Source organism: Piliocolobus tephrosceles, chromosome 8 (assembly GCF_002776525.5).
Source record: "Piliocolobus tephrosceles isolate RC106 chromosome 8, ASM277652v3, whole genome shotgun sequence".
Lineage (NCBI taxonomy): Eukaryota > Metazoa > Chordata > Mammalia > Primates > Cercopithecidae > Piliocolobus > Piliocolobus tephrosceles.
This window is the reverse complement of record NC_045441.1, coordinates 124,312,265-124,329,737: the sequence shown is the minus strand read 5'-3', so window position 1 is coordinate 124,329,737 and position 17,473 is coordinate 124,312,265. Positions and strand designations below refer to the sequence as shown.

The following is a 17,473-nucleotide window of genomic DNA, read 5'->3' as shown; positions in this document are numbered from 1 at the left end:
TCATTAGAACTTCAGTTTAAACCAGCTTTGAAATGACAAGTTCCTTGAGAAAAGAGTGATGATTTCCTTTATATTATGGAATTTTATTTTGCCTCTTACCTGGCAGGCTGATAGCCAAAGGTTTTCTGTTGTACAGTGATGAAGAGTCTTACCTCTGGATTTCCGTCTCTTCTCCCTCCTTGCTACCTCCTTGTGTCTTGGCAGACAAACAGAAATGATAAGGCTCAGGAGTTCTTTGCAAAGCAGGCCACAGAACTCCAGAACCAGGCTGAGTGGAAGGATTGGTTTGTCCTGCCCTTCCTGCCATCTCCGGACACCAACCCCACCTTTGCTACTTACTTTTCTCGACAGTGGGCCGACACCTTCATTGTGTCCCTGCACAACTTCCTGAGCGTCCTGTTTCAGTGCATGCATATCCTTTCAGTCGTCTGGGGCTGAGGACCCAGCCTGAGGCCCCTAGACCTCGGGATCAATAGCCCGCTGCTCTCCATACAGGCATTTCTTCTACAAAAATGCCCGGGGACCATTTTCATGGGTCATATGAGGGGACTGGACAAATTGTGGTTGTTTTTGTCAGTAAGCCAGGGAATCATGAATCTTAGTTCTGACACTGTGCTGCTGAAGTATTAGCTGACGTGTGGGCAGGGACAATGGCAGCAGTGGAGTGCTAGCACCTACTTTGTCAGCAGGCACTGGGGTTGGAAGGCAGCTGCTGCTTGGAGAAACAGGGCAGCCTTGAGAGTACCCTCTCTGTGCATGAAACGTGTTCCAAGGGATATACCTTTGCTGGGATTAGGTACAGATGAGAAGACTTCTTGGGGTGGAACTTTTGCCTGCGTTAGTGTTTGAGTTACTGTCTCTAATGGTAACTTCAGTGTTCCTCAAGTTGCCAGAAAACACAGTAGCTTTAAGAATATATATGCGGGCCGGGCGTGGTGGCTCAAGCCTGTAATCCCAGCACTTTGGGAGGCTGAGATGGGCGGATCACGAAGTCAGGAGATCGAGACCATCCTGGCTAAGACGGTGAAACCCCATCTCTACTAAAGAATACAAAAAGCTAGCCGGGCGAGGTGGTGGGCACCTGTAGTCCCAGCTACTTGGGAGGCTGAGGCAGGAGAATGGCGTAAACCCGGGAGGTGGAGCTTGCAGTGAGCTGAGATCCGGCCATTGCACTCCAGCCTGGGCGACAGAGCGAGACTCCGTCTCAAAAAAAAAAAAAAAAGAATATATATGCGGATATTTGCGAGGGGGAATGAATGAGAATGCAGGTAAATAATTTATGGCCTACCAAATGTACAAGCCAGAGCTCCCGAGGCCATCGTTTATACTCTCTAGGCTGGAAATTTAGAGGAGAAGGGAGTCTGGCTTGAATGGGGCTGGCTGGCCGAGGCACTGGGGCTGGCTGGCGAGGCACTGATAAATTTGGGTGTTTAGAGGCCCACCCATGGGTGGGCATTTTGGCCTCTGGGAGGAACACTTTGTGGTGGAGGTGGGAAGGGCACCTTTCCTGCCTTCACCCTTTCTGTGCCGCAGACGAGTGTGAATTCCACCCTTGCCAGAGCTGCCTTGTTTCCTCCCCCTTGCTCCCTCTCTTCATCCTGAGGGCTCTCCAGTTAGCCTCGTGGGCCCTCCAGTGAAATCGAAACTGTCACTCAGAGTCTTTTCAGTGGTCCTCAAACTAGGTTACACACATATGGGCTCCAGTCCTCTTTCCAGTTCTGAGGCCCTGTCTGCTCTGTGCTCCTCCTAACTGAGGCTGCCTGAGGCAGTGGAGAAGGACCAGTTTCCCAAGCTAGATTGTGGTTGTTCCTGGGGCGGCCATGCAATCTGCAGAAAGCTTTCTCTTCTCAGTCCAAACCTTTGCCAGGGAGAGGCTCAATCTGGGAGGTGAAGCCAAGTGACTGGTCTTTTCTGCCTCATTGGCTGTATTCTTGTGGAGCCACTGGCCTCCAGGGCTGCTTTTAGTGGAACGTACTGACCTCCCTAAAGCTCAGACTGGCTGTGAAGCCCACTGGATGCTGTTTGCTGCTGGTATTTGAGAGAAAATGCTTAGGTTTGGATTTATGTCCCCTTTGTGGGCTGGCCAGGCAGATGGTCATGTGTCTGTGAGTCTGTCTGAATGAAATGAGGCCAGACCTAGAGAAAGTCTTGGAGACAAGGGAGCGACTATTTCATTAAGCCCATAAGAGCCCACGGCACCGCTCCTGTACTCTGTTCTCTCTGTCCCTGTATCTCATGTGTTTTACTGATGTGTCAAGGGTTTGGGAAGGAGTTTTAAACATTTCACGGGCTGGCTTATTCTTTAACTTTGTGCACCAGTCCCTGTGATCCTGAACTTTGATGCGGAGTGTCAGAGGACTAACCAGATTCAAGAAGAAAATGAAGTTCTGCGTCAGAAGGTTTGTTCTGAATAGGCTTGCTCCTGGGGAAGTACTTCTGCTTTTTGTGTGTAAAATTAGGTAGTGGCAGTGGAAGACTATATTAATCAGCTTTTCACTGCCACTACCTAATTTCTCAGATGGAAATGAATTACCAGAAAGTCAGTATTGGGAATTTGGAGAGTAACAGTCTCTCAAAACCCGAGGTGAGATTCATATTTTAAGTCAGATATATAGCATGAACAATATAGTAACAGTAATTAACTTTTAAGGAGAAAAAGACTATATGCATCCATGCCACCTTATAACTAACCTGTTTTCGTATGTCTGTTTCATCTTTCCACATATAGCTATATATGTGTATGTGTATATAAACATGTAAACTATACGTATGTGTATATATGTAAACTATATATATACACACACACACATATATATAGTTTACAACCCAGATATAATTTAGTTGTTCCTACTCAGCTGTATGCTTCTCTAGTTTGATAAAACAGTAGAGCCAGGGGACCCACATTTGCCTGTACATTTTGCCTGAGGAACATTTCTCTTTCATGAAATTAAGATCTCTGTAGGTGATATTGTTAGGAAAAGGAAGATTATAGGCTGTTCAGGTTATGGGGTTTAAGATTCTTGGGTTTTGAGGTGTGTGTATATGTAATTTTCTTCAGGCAAAAGGTTAAAAACGCTGTAATTCATTAAATTTTTTTTTCCATTCCAAAGAGCAAGCAGGATGGGTGGAGTTATTTTTCTCAGTGAATCTAGGAGGAAGCAAGTCAAATGATTAATAAGAAAATGGGTTTTGGATTTCTAATGGGTTTTGGTTTTCTCACCTCATTGTTGTTCAGTGACAGCAGTCACTTTTCCCAGTCTGCGGTGAGCAGAGTGAGATGGGCCCCTTGATGCTGAGGCGGGTGGCACTCAGACCAGTGGGCTTGGATGCAATGTGTCTAGATGTCTTCCTCCACAGAGGGAAGGTTAGGTGAGATCATTGGCTAATTCAGCCCCACCCCTGTGTAGCTTTTTGCATTGCAAGCTGAAATCCACCGACTAAAGAAAGAGGAGCAACAGCCGGAAGAGGAAGAGGCCTTGGTCCAACACAAATTGCCTCCTTATGTCTCCAACATGGACCGCCTGGGGGACTCGGAACTGTGAGTGTGTGTGAGGGCCCTCTCCTTTTCTTTGCCCTCTGTGCTCTCAGCCCCACCGTTCCCTCTGATCTTGCCTTGCCTGTAGCCATCTGTGCCTGCAGCCTTCTGTGCCTGCTGAAGGAGAATTGCGGAAGAGCCTCCTGGTACACACTGCTCTTGCTTGAGAGCTTTATTTTTATTTTTAGAGATGGAGTCTCGCTCTGTCACCCAGGCTAGAGTGCTGTGGCACAATATTGGCTCAGAGCAACCTCTGCCTCCTGGGTTCGAGTGACTCTCCTGCCTCACCTCCCAAGCAGCTGGGATTACAAGCGCATGCCGCCATGCCTGGCTAATTTTTGTTGTACTTTTGGTAGAGATGGGATTTCATCATATTGGCCAGGCTCGTCTCAAACTCCTGACCTCAAGTGATCCACCTGCCTTGGCCTCCCAAAGTGCTGGGATTACAGGCATGAGCCACCACGTCCACCTTGCTTCAGAGCTTTATGAGTAAGGTCGCCATGGCCTCAAAAGTCCTCTAGAGTTCTGAGGCTCCAAGCCTGTGGCTCTGCCTAGAGCTGGGGAACTGCACAGCTCTGCCAACTCTACATCCAGATATGTGTAGCCTGGATAAATAAAAACAACCACTATGGTAAAGTCTTGGGAAGATTTTGTGCGTTGGAAGGAGCATCTCATGTATGGAAAGATTGATAACCACAGGTTGGATGCATTCCTCAGTAGAAGCATGCACCTCTCTGATGGTTTAAAGAGGAAGGCAGATTAGAGAGAGGTATTTGACCTTCAGAAACAGCCAGTTAAAGCAGAAGCCCCAGCTGGTGATAATAATAGTAGTGGTTGAAGAAACAGAGGTACACACAGGTGAGGAAGATAGTGATTGGTGAGTCACGATGCAAACCCAGGCAGCCGGATTCCAGATCTCCACATAACCAAGTACTGCACCAGATGACATAGCTGTGGTGGTGGAGCCAGTGCTTTCAGATGGAAATAAAATGTGAGCCAAATATGTAATTTAACTTTTTTAGTAGCTATGTTAAAAAAAAAATAAATAAAACAAGATGAAGTTACTTTTAGTGATATATTTTATTTGGCCTAGTATATTCAAAACATCATTTCAATATGTAATGGATATAAACAAAATGTTAATGAGCTATGTTATACTTCTTTTCATGCCGAGTCTTTGAATTCCAGTGTGAATTTTACATCTCTAGCACATCTTGATTTGAACTAACCACTTTTCATGTGCTCAATAGCACACGTGACCAGTGGCTATCGGACAAGACAGCTCTGAGTTTACTGTGACCCTCAAAGAAGAGCCGCAGACTTCACCCTTGTAACAGATAAGCTGCTGGCTCCCTTTGTACAAAAAATGATACCAAGGATAATACCACCTTAAAGCCCAGCCTCCTGGACCTGACCCAGGCCCGGTCACTTAACATCATCCATAGCCCGGGAGGTCTATGTTCGTGGTTTTCCACATCCCATTTCAGCCCTCTGACCCTGTGGTGTGTTTGCTGACCAGTGCCATGGTGTGCAGCCAAAGGAATGCCTCCCTCTCCCAGTCACCTCGCGTGGGCTTCCTGTCCTCACTGCTGCCTCAGAGTAAGAAGAGCCCCTCAAGGTTGTCGCCTGCCCAGGGCCCTCCTCAAGCTCAGAGCTCGGCCAAGAAAGAGTCCTTTGGTGGTCAGGTAAGCACAAGTCCTGCCTCTCTAACTGTGGCCAAGAAGCCCCTGACGGCTGCCTGTGCTTCCAGACCTCCTGGTCAAGTGTAGACTTATTTGCCCTCCCTTTAGGACTGGTTTCTTGGGCATGTTGATGAGATTCTAAATTGACATCTCATTACCTTTCTTCCCCCTTCCCTGCCTTTCCTCTCAAGAAAGTGATGGTTCTGCAGGATGAGAATCTAGGTAAGACTGTAGCGGAGGGACTGGGAGGAGAAGGAGGAAAAGCCACCGAATGCGTTCTGGCTCCCCGCTCCATCTTTACCTGTGGCTAGACTGCAGGCACTGTGGTGGTTGAGATGCTAGGTAGATGCTTGTGCACTGATTAAGGCAGTGCCAGACCTCACACCCCGGTCTCCTGACCCAAGGGGTTGCCTTCCCCTGCCTGCATTCCTGTGTCAGTTCTCTGAAGTCTGTGATGCTTCCTGGGTGAAGTAGTAGATCTGATGACAGGAAGCAGGCTTGGAAGAATCTCCCCTCTTTTCTTATAAATTTCCTATGAACTCATGAGGGCTTATGACTATGTTTTGGTGCCTCAAGTGTGGGTTCAGGCAATTAGAATTTTGAATTTTTGGTGATATAAAAATAGTGTTTGGCTAAAGAGTAAATCAAGAATTACCTCTGAATGCATGCATTTTGCCTACAAGTTGAAAATTGTAAATTCTTTGAAAATTCTGCAAAGGATTTTCACTATTTCTTATCTTTATGGAAAACTGCAAGTGGATTTTTTTTTTTTTTATGTCAGCTTATGTCCAAAACAGCCAAGTGTCCTACTGACTAGTTTAACTAGCAGACATTGTCAGAATTCATTGCTTTCAGAAATGCCTGCAGACTGTTTATTGCTTGCATAGGGACACTTTCTCTTTGAGTGCATTATTAGTTACAGTCATAGTCTGTGGTTTCTTCTCTTACCAGCCTCAGCGTGAGACCAGTTGCAAGTGGCACAGCAGTTTGGGGCTGCTTGCTATACCCAGGGAGGTAGGGGTCTGCCTCAGGCTGCCATTGGAATACAGCACTTGGGCTGGGTATTGTTGAGCTGGAGACACTGAGCAGGACACTGGATCAGAAAGAGCATGGGCTTTGGGGCCAGACAACTTTACTTTTAGCTCCTCGTTTGTCAGATTGCTTAAACTCACCCCAGTTTGCTTGGGATGATAATATAGTATTTACTTCCCAGGGAAGGATGAATTGAGCGGCTAGAAGAAGAGTGCTTGGCAGAGGGTCAGCACTCAGTAAATGTTGGTAGTAGAAGTTGTATTCCTGCAGGCCCTGGCCCATGTGGGTACCTGAGTTAGTTCTGAGACCTAAAGTGCCATTAATGCAAAAAAACTATAATCTTAGCAGCCATGAGGGTTCAGGCAGTTAAAACTCAATCATGGTTACTCCTGTGAATATTTTTCTGAAATTCAAATCTTAAAGTTAGAATTTCAGTTCTGTGGAATGTGGCCGAGTAAGTTGTACTGCTTGCTTTCTGGATCTCTCACTGTACAACATTTTATAAGTTTAATAAGTGACATGTGGAATGTTGAGTCCTTTGAAATGAGCTTGAAATTATGAAATTCAATTTCATTAACTTGAAAGAAAACATAGAGACAGCTTCTGTGGGAGTAAGCTGTGGCCATACTGTATGTGGTTAGGAACTGTGTGTCACATGGTGAGGTTGAAATGAGATTGGAAATTACTTGTGCAGTTTACAGCTAAGCAATGGGGATAAGAATGTGTGATTTGCAGTAAAACATGCCTTACCTTTCCTCTAAAATATAATGGAACAAAGATTGGGTCACTGTGTGGTATGTTAACAGAGCAGTTTCTAGTTCTTCAGTGAAGACGAAAGATATCTCGAATCTAAAAAACCCAATAGTCAGGTCACTTGTTTTTTATTAGTGGTAGATGATTTAGATGCAGCATTAATGTTTCACTTCTAAAAATAACTAGTAGATTTGAGGTTCAAGAAAATCACAGAATTTTAGAGTTAGAGGGAAGCTCAAAGGTCATCTGGCCCACCTTCTGCTGAGTATAGGAGTACACTGTCCGGACTGATTGCCTCCTAAGATGCATGCTCACTGCTTGTCCAAGCAGGAACATATGCATGTTAGAAAGCTATCACAAGAAACTTCTTTATGACTTTTCCTCACGGATCTTAGCTTAGCCCTCTGGAGCTACATAGAATAATAAGGCTTATTGTATAGAATGATTCTTCCTATCTTTTCCATGCTAAGCGCTCTTGTTCATCCTCCCTTCAACTCCTACCTCAACTGTTTGTCCCTATGGCATGATTTCCCCTCACATCCTGGGCCCCCTGCTCTGGGGGGACATTCTAATGTTTCAATCCCACTATTACAATTAATGCCCAAATTTGAGTGTACGATTCCAGATGTTCTCTCACAGATACTAAATGCAGGGCATGGAAGGATCACTTCCTGCCATTTTGATAATATACTGCTTTGAACTCAGTATACAATGGCATTGGTTTTTAAATAAGCCACATTGCTTTATTAGTGTATATTAAGCATGTCGTCTTTTTTCCTTGCTACTACCACACCAGAGCCCTTCTTTCTTTTTTACTGTTAAAGAATAAGCACACACAAAAAATAGGCTGTATTTTATTGTTAAATTAGCAATATGTTAAAATGATTAGACTTTCCTATCTTAAATATAATTTATAGAGAGCATTGTAAATTTTGCTCACATCAGCATTTTATCTGCTTGTAATTGGTTGCTGTACCCGTTGTCATTATTACTGAACCCGTTGTCATTATTACTGAAACATTCATAGCATTATTCTTGTAAAATAGATGGCAAAATAGATGCAAAATAGATTGCTTTTATATTGAAAGCCTGACAAATACTCTCCAGGCTTTCAATATGAGTCTGGAGGCATTTTTTTTTTTTTTTTGTGGAAATAACTGCAAAACTACACTTCCCAAGCCCTTCTAGCATCTCTAATTACAAGAGCCAGGGACAGCACATCCATAGCAGGCTTGCCTGGGCTGCTGCTTGGCTCACATAGCCTGTAGTTTGTACTCCATCCTTCCCGCCAGCGATAATTCTGCTCCTTTTACACCCACTTGGTGAGCCGTGGAAATTACCTCATTATAGAGATAACCTTTAACCGGCTGTAATGTAAGGCAAGCAAAGCATCCACAAACTTCTGTGTTTGTGACTCTTATTAGTGTCAAATTACCTCCCAGTTACTGAGAAGTAAGTGGTCACAACCACTGCCCTGAAGGTTTTTCCCAAGGATCTTGACAGGAAGGGGAAAGCCTGTCTTTCATTCTGGGATTTCTGTGTTATGAGGGCCTGTTTTCTGGGTAACTTTGTTTAGCTTCAGGTGAGACCAAATTACTGGAACTTGTTTCCTGCTCCGTCTGCATGGCTGCCATCCTAGTAAGCTCTGTGAGGCTCTGGAATCCCTCCTGACCTACTCAGTCCACCGGAAATTAATGGGTATCAACTTATGTCTGTCTCCAGAGTGAGAAGGTCAAATGATAAGACAGAGGTTACTGTGTCTCTCTTGAACTGCAGGAGTCAGGTAGATTATGACAGAATATACTTTAGACTATTGGGATGTTCTATTATTTGAAGCCAGCAGTTAAAGACTATTATGAGGGTTGCACTTAAAATGAAATAAAACTTTTAATTAACAGTTATTTCATCTGTCCATCAGTCCATCCATTTGTCTATTTAGGCAGTCATGAATGAGTGCCCAGCTTATGCGGGTGTGGTGCTGGGTGCTAAGGTTGCAAAGATGTGTAAGGTAGAGTCGCAGTAGAAGAAGCTTCCAGAAGGGTGCGAGCTTCTCTGTGTGCAAGTGTCATTGTCCAGAGAGTACACAGTTCTGCTGACATCTTTCATTCTCTCCAGCTCTTTACCCATACGCAAGTGCTTGGCCATAATTGTATGGATTTGTTTGAAGGTAATGACTTACATCGCATTGTGACTTTACCCCTTTTTCCTTTGTTTTGTCTTGCTTTTTTTTTTTTCTTAGCTTTTTATTTCTGAAAAATTAACAGTTGCCAGTAAACCTTCACTTGTTATGTACATTTGTGGCTAGACACAAATTGGCCTTCACCTACTTATTAAAAAGTTTTGTGGACAACCACATTCACCAGCTTTTAATATATTACTATCTTTTACTCTTCTTCTTCAGTGACTAACATAGATTTAAGGAGAAAGGAGAACCTCCCCTCTTCTTTAAGCAAAATCTGATAGGTCATGCTTAGGTCCATCACTCTCTTGGCATAAACTGCCCTATCACTGTAAAGGCAGTTCTTCTCTGTACCAGACGCCTTCCTTGCTATCTTGACTTGTGAAGGAAGTATTACCTTTGTACTTCTCAGTGTTTTATTGTTTGCTCTTGCTGGGGAAGTGTTACAAGTGGCTTTCAAATGAGCGAGAGGAATTCGAAACCACCTCCTTCCATCAATATTCACCAATTGAATTGAGCACTCTTTACTGTTGGTGAAAAAGGAAAAGACACCATTTATCCAGTGGAGGGGCTGAATAAGGCAGGAGGGGGCCCATAAAGTGCCTGTCTCCCTCTGTAACAGTTCCCACCTTTGTTTCCAAGGCAGAGTCCCCCTGTGACCCACGTACAGCGTGGCATACATGTAGCAGCGCAAAATGTGGCAGTGGCACCTTCTGGACTGTGATGCTCGGTGTTTGCATTTTCAGTGATTTGTTCTTATGGGGGTTTCAGAGCCTTGTCTTGAAGCAGGACACGACGCAACTGCCTACCACCTCCCCAGACCTTAGCCTGACAGCCAACTCCAACAGGCCACCTCCCCACTCCATCTCTCTGAAACTCTCTGAGGAGTGGACATGACCTCTCCGTGGCTTTTGTCCTCCCAGGACCCATACACAATTGTTATTGACACAGTTCTTTTTTTTTTTTTTTGAGACGGAGTCTCGCTCTGTCACCCAGGCTGGAGTGCAGTGGCCGGATCTCAGCTCACTGCAAGCTCCGCCTCCCGGGTTCACACCATTCTCCTGCCTCAGCCTCTCGAGTAGCTGGGACTACAGGCGCCGCCACCTCGCCCGGCTAGTTTTTTGTATTCTTTAGTAGAGACGGGGTTTCACCGTCTTAGCCAGGATGGTCTCGATCTCCTGACCTCGTGATCCGCCCGTCTTGGCCTCCCAAAGTGCTGGGATTACAGGCTTGAGCCACCGCGCCCGGCTGACACAGTTCTAATACTTGGAATTAAATGTGTTTGTGGCTGATTGAGACAGATTTACCATCCTTTCTTTGTTCACGGAAGTACTTGAAGTTTATAAACAGGCCCAAAATAGCAAATACCCTGCAGATTAGCCATGGTTTGGTTCCAGGTAAGCTAATAGTCCTTTAAAATTTTCTTTCTTAACTGTTCACATGGCTGCAGGATTCCAAGGACTCCATGATAATCATTTTAAATTGTTTACTGTTGACATAAAAAATAACAAGTAGAAGCATTGGAAAGCAGTAGGTAGACTTTGATTGAGTTTCTTCTCTTCACTTAGGGCTTGTGTAGAAATGGTTTCTCAAGAAGACTGGTCTCAAACCTGAGTGGCTGTTTGCATTCATATCTCTTGGCTAAAAGTGTAAAAAATGAGGGTGAGGGTGTTTGAACATCACAATTTGTGGGTATAAACCTGGAAAAAGAGAGCCCTGCCCAACAGTCTGGAAAGGTGCGGGGTGGCAACTCCTTTTAAGAGTTTCTAGATTAAGAATAGAGACTTCTTCTCTCTATATGCGTGGGGTGGGGATGATCAAATTCATTCCCTCTTGTTATAACTTAGTTGACCCTATCACTCTTGTTATGAAAAGGAGCCAGAAGATACCAGTTTATTTCCTGTCCAATTTATCTTTCTTTAATGTTCCTTGGGTTTTCAACAATTTCTGTTAAGAATTTCTGGTTTTCTACTAATCATTTTTAAACATCTCAGTATTTGTTAATATTAGCTGCTTTAGTCCACACTTGGCCCAAAACAAGAGAGGGTACTGTGTTCCATTTCCCTCCAGAGGCGATTGCTTGTTGCATAAATAATTTTTAGATTGCCCAAAAATATTGTTGCTTGTAAATGTGTATAACACCAAGCATAGGCCCCGGCCTTCCTTAGTCATCACTTAGTAAGTGCTGGCTCTTCCCCTTCAACTAGACTAAATTGTTCCGATTAGATCAAGATGACATCTCCCTCCAGATGAGAGATACTGCAGGATGAGGATTGCAGGTGACCTGTCCTCTTAACAGGTAGAGGACAGAAAGGAGGAGGTCATAGCAGGGGCTGACTATGACCTTACCTACCTAGCTAAACCAACACCATTTTAACCACCTGCCCCCAACCCACCGTGCCCCCACCCCACCGCCCCCCTGTCCTGCCCACTGCCTCCTCCACCGCCCCGTGTCCCCTCCTGCCCACTGCCTCCCCGCCCCCCGCCCGCCCAGGGCTGACCTTACCTGGGAGCTGTAGGGTAGAGGAGCCGCTCCCTGGTTCTTGCTGCTTTCCTGGCATGCTTATCATGGCCTGGGCAGATGGGAAGAGACTTCACAGCCAGCTTCTTTTCCTCTAGGGCACCAAGGGAAAGGACCCGATGTCAGGAGCCAAGGATGGGAAGAGCCTCCTCAGCGGGCTGGCCACTGGGGAGTCCGGCTGGTCACAGCACCGGCAGCGGCGCCTGCAGGACCACGGCAAGGAGAGGAAGGAGCTTTTCTCCACAACCACTTCCCAGGTATGGGGTTGTCCTGAACACTCCTGGGGACACTCATGCAGCTACTGAGCAGCAATGTGGAGGCCTCCTCTTCTCTCTCCTCTGAGTCTGCTGCTGTGCAGAGTATGCTTTTGCCTAATTGGTTTTAATGGCTTGTATTTTGGTTATTTGGGTTCATCATCTGCCTGGCTCTTCTGTGGTCCATTTCTCCCATGCTGCATTTCCCTAAGTAGGGGCCAGAAAATGCAGGCCTCTGGAAGTGCTCCCAGAAGCTGACTTCTGTGATTAAGCTGGCTTGGGAACCTTCGCGTACTCATCCTTCCCTTAGGTTAATTGTGCTTAGCAGCCTGTCCTGGGCTCCTGGAGACCTGGTTCTCTCGGTTCACCCAGTCACTCAGACTTGCTTGGTCACAGGATTCCTTTCTCCTGTGCTGCCTGAGGCCCAGCTGCCTGCATTGCTGCACTGAGGGCCATGTGCCCATACAGTGGGAGGCTGTGGCCCAGGCCCTTCTGTGCTGAGCCCGGGGCTCTGGGGACTCCCCTCATTGGCCAGTGTGGGCCATGGCCTGCTCTTTGTGGCATTACAGCTCCTTCTGTTTCTGCCAGATACTCCTGATCGATGGCAAAGTCTAAGGTATTTACTGGTTCTCTTGCTCAAGTCACCTTCTTGACCATTTATCTCATAATTGAGGCTATTTGCCTGTTTTAAAGGCATTTCCTCATTAACAGCCCGCTACTGTGGTGACAACGGAACCTTAAGACTCAGATTATAAGTTCTGGCATTTCAGGATTCAAGATGCACTTGGGGGCCAGCCACAGCCCCGTAAGGTCTGAAGTTCCTCTGTTACTATTTTTTATTGTTGAACTCCTCCTCCGGCCTCTCTGAGGAAGCACTTGCAGGAGCATCTGGAGCCCTGGGCTGATAGAGAGTGCCCTGGCCGATGCCCCCAGCCTGGATTGTGTCTAGGTGAGCACCAGATGGTAGCCAACACCTGCTGCCCCAGGGACGCAGAGACGGGGCAGCCTTGAACCCCCAAGTGGCCCTTGGGTCTCTGTCTTTCTTACTGGCCAGTTGTGTCTGTTTCTTAGTTTCTCAGTGCCCACCTCCCAGGAGGGCTGGTGGGCCTAGGGGTGCGCTGGAAAGGGGCCGGGCTTACCTGTCACCCACCCAGCTTCACATCCAGTTTCTCCCCCTTGCCAGCCGTATGACTTTGGGCAAGAGATTTGGCTTCTCTTTCAGTCTTTTAGTTTCCACAGCTGTAAAATGGGGAAAATAATAGCATCTTTGTTCAAGGAGGACTAAATGAGAGAAATCTGTAAAATGCTCAGTGCGGTGTGTGGCCTGCACCACGCATCCTCCCCCTGGCCTGTTGTCACAGCAGATGTGTGTCCTGGGTCCCATCAACTGTGTCACAGAGAGGCCACAGCCCCCTTTCCTTCAGCAGGGCCTGTGTGGAGCGAAGTCTCTAGGAAGGGGCTGTCGGGGGGCAGGCCCTGCACCCTCCTGGGGTGAGCTAAGCACTACCCTCGCAGGTCAGAGCTCTCCTCTCCACTCTAATTACCGAGAGCTCCGCAAAATGCTGCGGCCTAGGCCTAGTCCCCCTGTGGTGTATGCCCTGGTGTGGGGGACCCTTTCCTGGCTGACTTGTCCCCGCCCTGCTTGTGACAGTGTGCAGAGAAGAAACCAGAAGCCAGTGGCCCAGAGGCTGAGCCATGCCCAGAGCTCCACACGGAGCCAGTGGAGCCACTGACTCGGGCGTCCTCGGCAGGCCCTGAGGGTGGAGGAGTCCGCCCCGAGCAGCCCTTTATTGTGCTGGGACAGGAGGAGTACGGGGAACACCACTCGTCCATCATGCACTGCAGGTGGGTTGGGCCTGGGGCCAAGGAAACCCTGGGAAGCTCAGATTTTCAGACAGCACACGTGGAGGTGTGGCCAGCAGGAGATGGCAGAGAATGGGGGCTTGGACGAGGGCCACAGTCATGGCTGAAGAGTCATGGGAGTTGCTTGGAGCTGCCAGTGGACTGGTCAGCCCATCTGCCCTTTGATCTTTTTTTTGTTTGTTTTGAGACAGAGTCTTGCTCTGTCGCCTAGTCTGGAGTGCAATGGCACGATCTTGGCTCACTGCAACCTTGCCCTCCCAGGCTCAAGTGATTCTTGTGCCTCAGCCTCCCAAGTAGCTAGGACTACAGACGCCTGCCACCACACCCATCTAATTTTTATATTTGTAGTAGAGACAGGGTTTCACCATGTTGGCCAGCCTGGTCTTGAACTTCCCGACTTCAAGTGATCTGCCCATCTCAGCCTCCCAAAATGCTGGGATTACAGGCGTGAGCCACCACACCCGGCCTCTCTGCCCTTTCTAATTGTGTTTTTCTCAGTTTTAGGAAAATTTACCCTACTTTAGCCCCCCAAACTCACTCAATTTTAATTTGCTTTATGTTGGTACTTTTAGGTAAATACCTGATTTGTAATTTACCGTTTGTAAGTTTTTACTTAAGCACAGTAAAAACCTTTCAAGAACAAACCCTAGTGGGGCATAATTTTCAGCTGGTAGGTGGGTTTCTTGTTTTGACAGCCCTGACAGCTCTTGGGGCCCTTGGGCTGTTCTGGAATGTGAGTCTGGAGGCTCTAAATCTCCAGAGACTGCAAGTGGCCCCAGGGCAGGGCCCTGCAACTCTTGCTCACCGCTCTTTGCCCAGAGTTGACCAAAAGCTCCACACATAGTTGGCACTTAATAAGTATTTCTTAGACAAAGAAATGAATGAATATTTCTGGAAATAGTCTATACCAGTCCTTTGAATGTAGACCTCTAGGGATTGTTTTTTAAAAACAGTAAGGAAGTCAGGAAAGCGATCATCTTGGCATTAGCGGAAGAGGATGGGGACGGAGAAGCCAGCTGACAGGCCGCCCTTTTCTCTCACCTCAGAGTGGATTGCTCTGGGAGGAGAGTCGCCAGCTTAGACGTAGACGGGGTCATCAAAGTGTGGTCCTTCAACCCCATCATGCAGACCAAAGCGTCCTCCATTTCCAAATCGCCGCTGCTGTCTTTGGAATGGGCCACCAAACGGGACAGACTGGTGAGTAATGGTGGCCGGTGGGCCCTGCTTTGCTGGCTCAGTGGAGGATTCCCCAGGGTTCTCCACTGGCTGAGTCAGGACAGCCAAGCCAGTTCTCCTCCCTTCTTTCGATTATTGGGGATTCAGGGACACACGTCCAGGACTGGCCAGAAGGCTCCTGTTGTGGGAAGGCAGTGAGGTTACCAAATTGACAGATAGAAATGAGCTGCAGGGGGCCTGGAACACACGGCTTCTTCCTGTCTGTGGTGGTCTGCCCTGGCGACCACCTGCCAGACTGCTGTCCCCGCATCTGTCTGTGTTTCCAGCTGCAGTTTCAGTGGGCGCCCTCCCGTGCCAGGCCCCATGGGAAGTGGCTTCCGCTGGTGAGGGGCTGGTGTTCTGTTTCGTGGTCCCCATGGGTGTTATTGTCCCCAGGAATAGTACAGTGTTCTTCCTTCCGGATTTTGTATTTGAGATAGGGCTTGTAGTTAAGGAGGTAAGATTGACTTGCTGTTTTTTCTTTTACTTCATTTGTGGGGATCATACCACATAGCCCAAGATGCAAACCCTGTTTTTCTATAATTTTTGGCAGCTGAAGGGATTATCCTCATGGATGAGGACCTCAGGGCTTGCCCTGTGCCAGTGCCAGTTTGTCAAGTGAATGCCAAGGTCACACTCTACCTAATATTCCTGGGAGACACCCTCAGACCTGGGCTGCTTCTGGCACTTTCCTCTGGCACTATTATTATCTTTGAAGCTTTTCACCAAATCAGTCAGCAGTTCCTGAATGCAAGGATAGCCCCTTTTATTTTTTTCTGGAGGTCTTTATAGACCCAGAGCCAGAGCTGTCCCCTGAAAAGGCAAATGGGAGTCACCCAGGCCCTGTGGCAGCCGGAGCCAGTATGCTGGGAGGGGTGCTGGGCAGACCAAGAGTGGGAAGGAAGGGTTCCAACAGCTGGTGTTTCAAACTGAAGAAAGGGAGCATCAGTGGGCCTCATTTACCAGCCGGAACATTTCCAGATGTGTCCAAGGTGACACGTCTCTCCCATTCCACAGATACTTTTTGTGGTTTTGCTCAGAAGTTCAAGGTCAGCTCTCATGTCTTTAATTTTAAAATGAGGCTCATTGTAGTCAGATTTCCCCCGAACTGCCTGGATGCATAGAGGAGGGGCCTCACCCCCGCAGCCTGCCCAGCCTCTCCCCTTCTGGAGATCCTCCCTGACTCAGCCTCACTCCATGCTGTCCTTCCCACCTCACGCCCGTTGTCGTTCCAGCTCTTGCTGGGCAGTGGTGTGGGGACGGTGCGTCTCTATGACACAGAAGCCAAGAAGAATCTCTGTGAAATCAATATCAACGACGACATGCCCAGGTGAGCTGGAACCCACCCCCCACCATCAAGGCCACAGGCTGCCAAGTGTGGTCCGTGGGGCTAGGCCTTTCCCGAGCCTTGTGCCCCATCTCCTGTGCAGGATCCAGCCTCAGGACCAAAGTGCACCCTCCCTCTGTGGGCAGGGGGAGGGTCTGACCCAGGCCCATGTGTGTTGCAGAATCCTGTCTCTTGCGTGCAGCCCCAACGGGGCCTCTTTCGTCTGTTCGGCTGCAGCTCTGAGCCTCACTTCCCAGGTGGACTTCTCAGCACCAGACATCGGCAGCAAGGGCATGAACCAGGTTCCTGGCAGGCTGCTGCTGTGGGACACAAAAACCATGAAACAGCAGGTACGGGCCTGCCCTATGGCTCTCTCTGGAGCCAGGCACACTCTCTGCATTCCCTTGGGTTTCTGAAGAGCCTCTTCCCTCTTTTTGCTTTGGTCTCCTCAGATTTTTAATAAAGTTTTAAGTGTTGAAAAGTAGTGTACTCCAACTGGGCAGATTGTTAGTGACATGTCATTCAGAATTGTGCCACAAACTTAGGAGTCACACAGAACCTACCAGAGGGCCCCTGTGGTTGACTTTTTAGGAGAGGACTCGTGTCTCCCTCTGACATCCTGTTAACTTAGAATTGTATGAGAATTATAGCAGCAGCAGCCAGCAGTAGCAAGGACACATGCAGATTCATAAGAAGCGAGGTGACCAGACAGCCTGTGAACTTGCTCCCAGGGGACCTGGGCCCCACCTTGGAGCCGAGGACCCCTTCCTTCAAGACAGTAATAGATGCTGCCACTGCCACCCTGAGCCCCAGAGAGGCTGAATGATGCTAAGCTCACCTTCCAAGGCAGTGCTACTTCTTATTAAACTGATTTGTTTCACTGCTCACAAGTCATGTGGCCTTTATGTTGAACACATTGTTTCCTAATGCTGCTGGAAACTCAAGGCTCCTACTTTCAGTTGGTTCCTGTTCCAGATGTTCAGCTTGTTCTGTTCTGCATCTGCCTGTAGAAGTGCTCTGTGTTCCCTTTGGGTCTCTCAGACCTCTCAGGCCTGTCAGGGTCACACCCGAATTCTTGACCTCCACCCCTTGCCACATGCACCCCTCCCCTC

General features: G+C 47.6%; 1 protein-coding gene across 1 annotated transcript in view; it reads left to right on the top strand.

The window, feature by feature from the left end:
* WDR91 (WD repeat domain 91) overlaps positions 1-17,473 on the top strand; it is a 30,805-nt gene that overhangs the window by 2,366 nt on the left and 10,966 nt on the right. Inside the window, exons 3-11 of the mRNA XM_023190072.2 lie at positions 205-412; positions 2,317-2,399; positions 3,408-3,538; positions 5,055-5,220; positions 11,801-11,959; positions 13,608-13,801; positions 14,866-15,016; positions 16,270-16,364; positions 16,543-16,711. Of these exons, the coding sequence (XP_023045840.1) occupies positions 205-412; positions 2,317-2,399; positions 3,408-3,538; positions 5,055-5,220; positions 11,801-11,959; positions 13,608-13,801; positions 14,866-15,016; positions 16,270-16,364; positions 16,543-16,711 (1,356 nt within the window). The remainder of the gene's footprint in view (positions 1-204; positions 413-2,316; positions 2,400-3,407; positions 3,539-5,054; positions 5,221-11,800; positions 11,960-13,607; positions 13,802-14,865; positions 15,017-16,269; positions 16,365-16,542; positions 16,712-17,473) is intronic.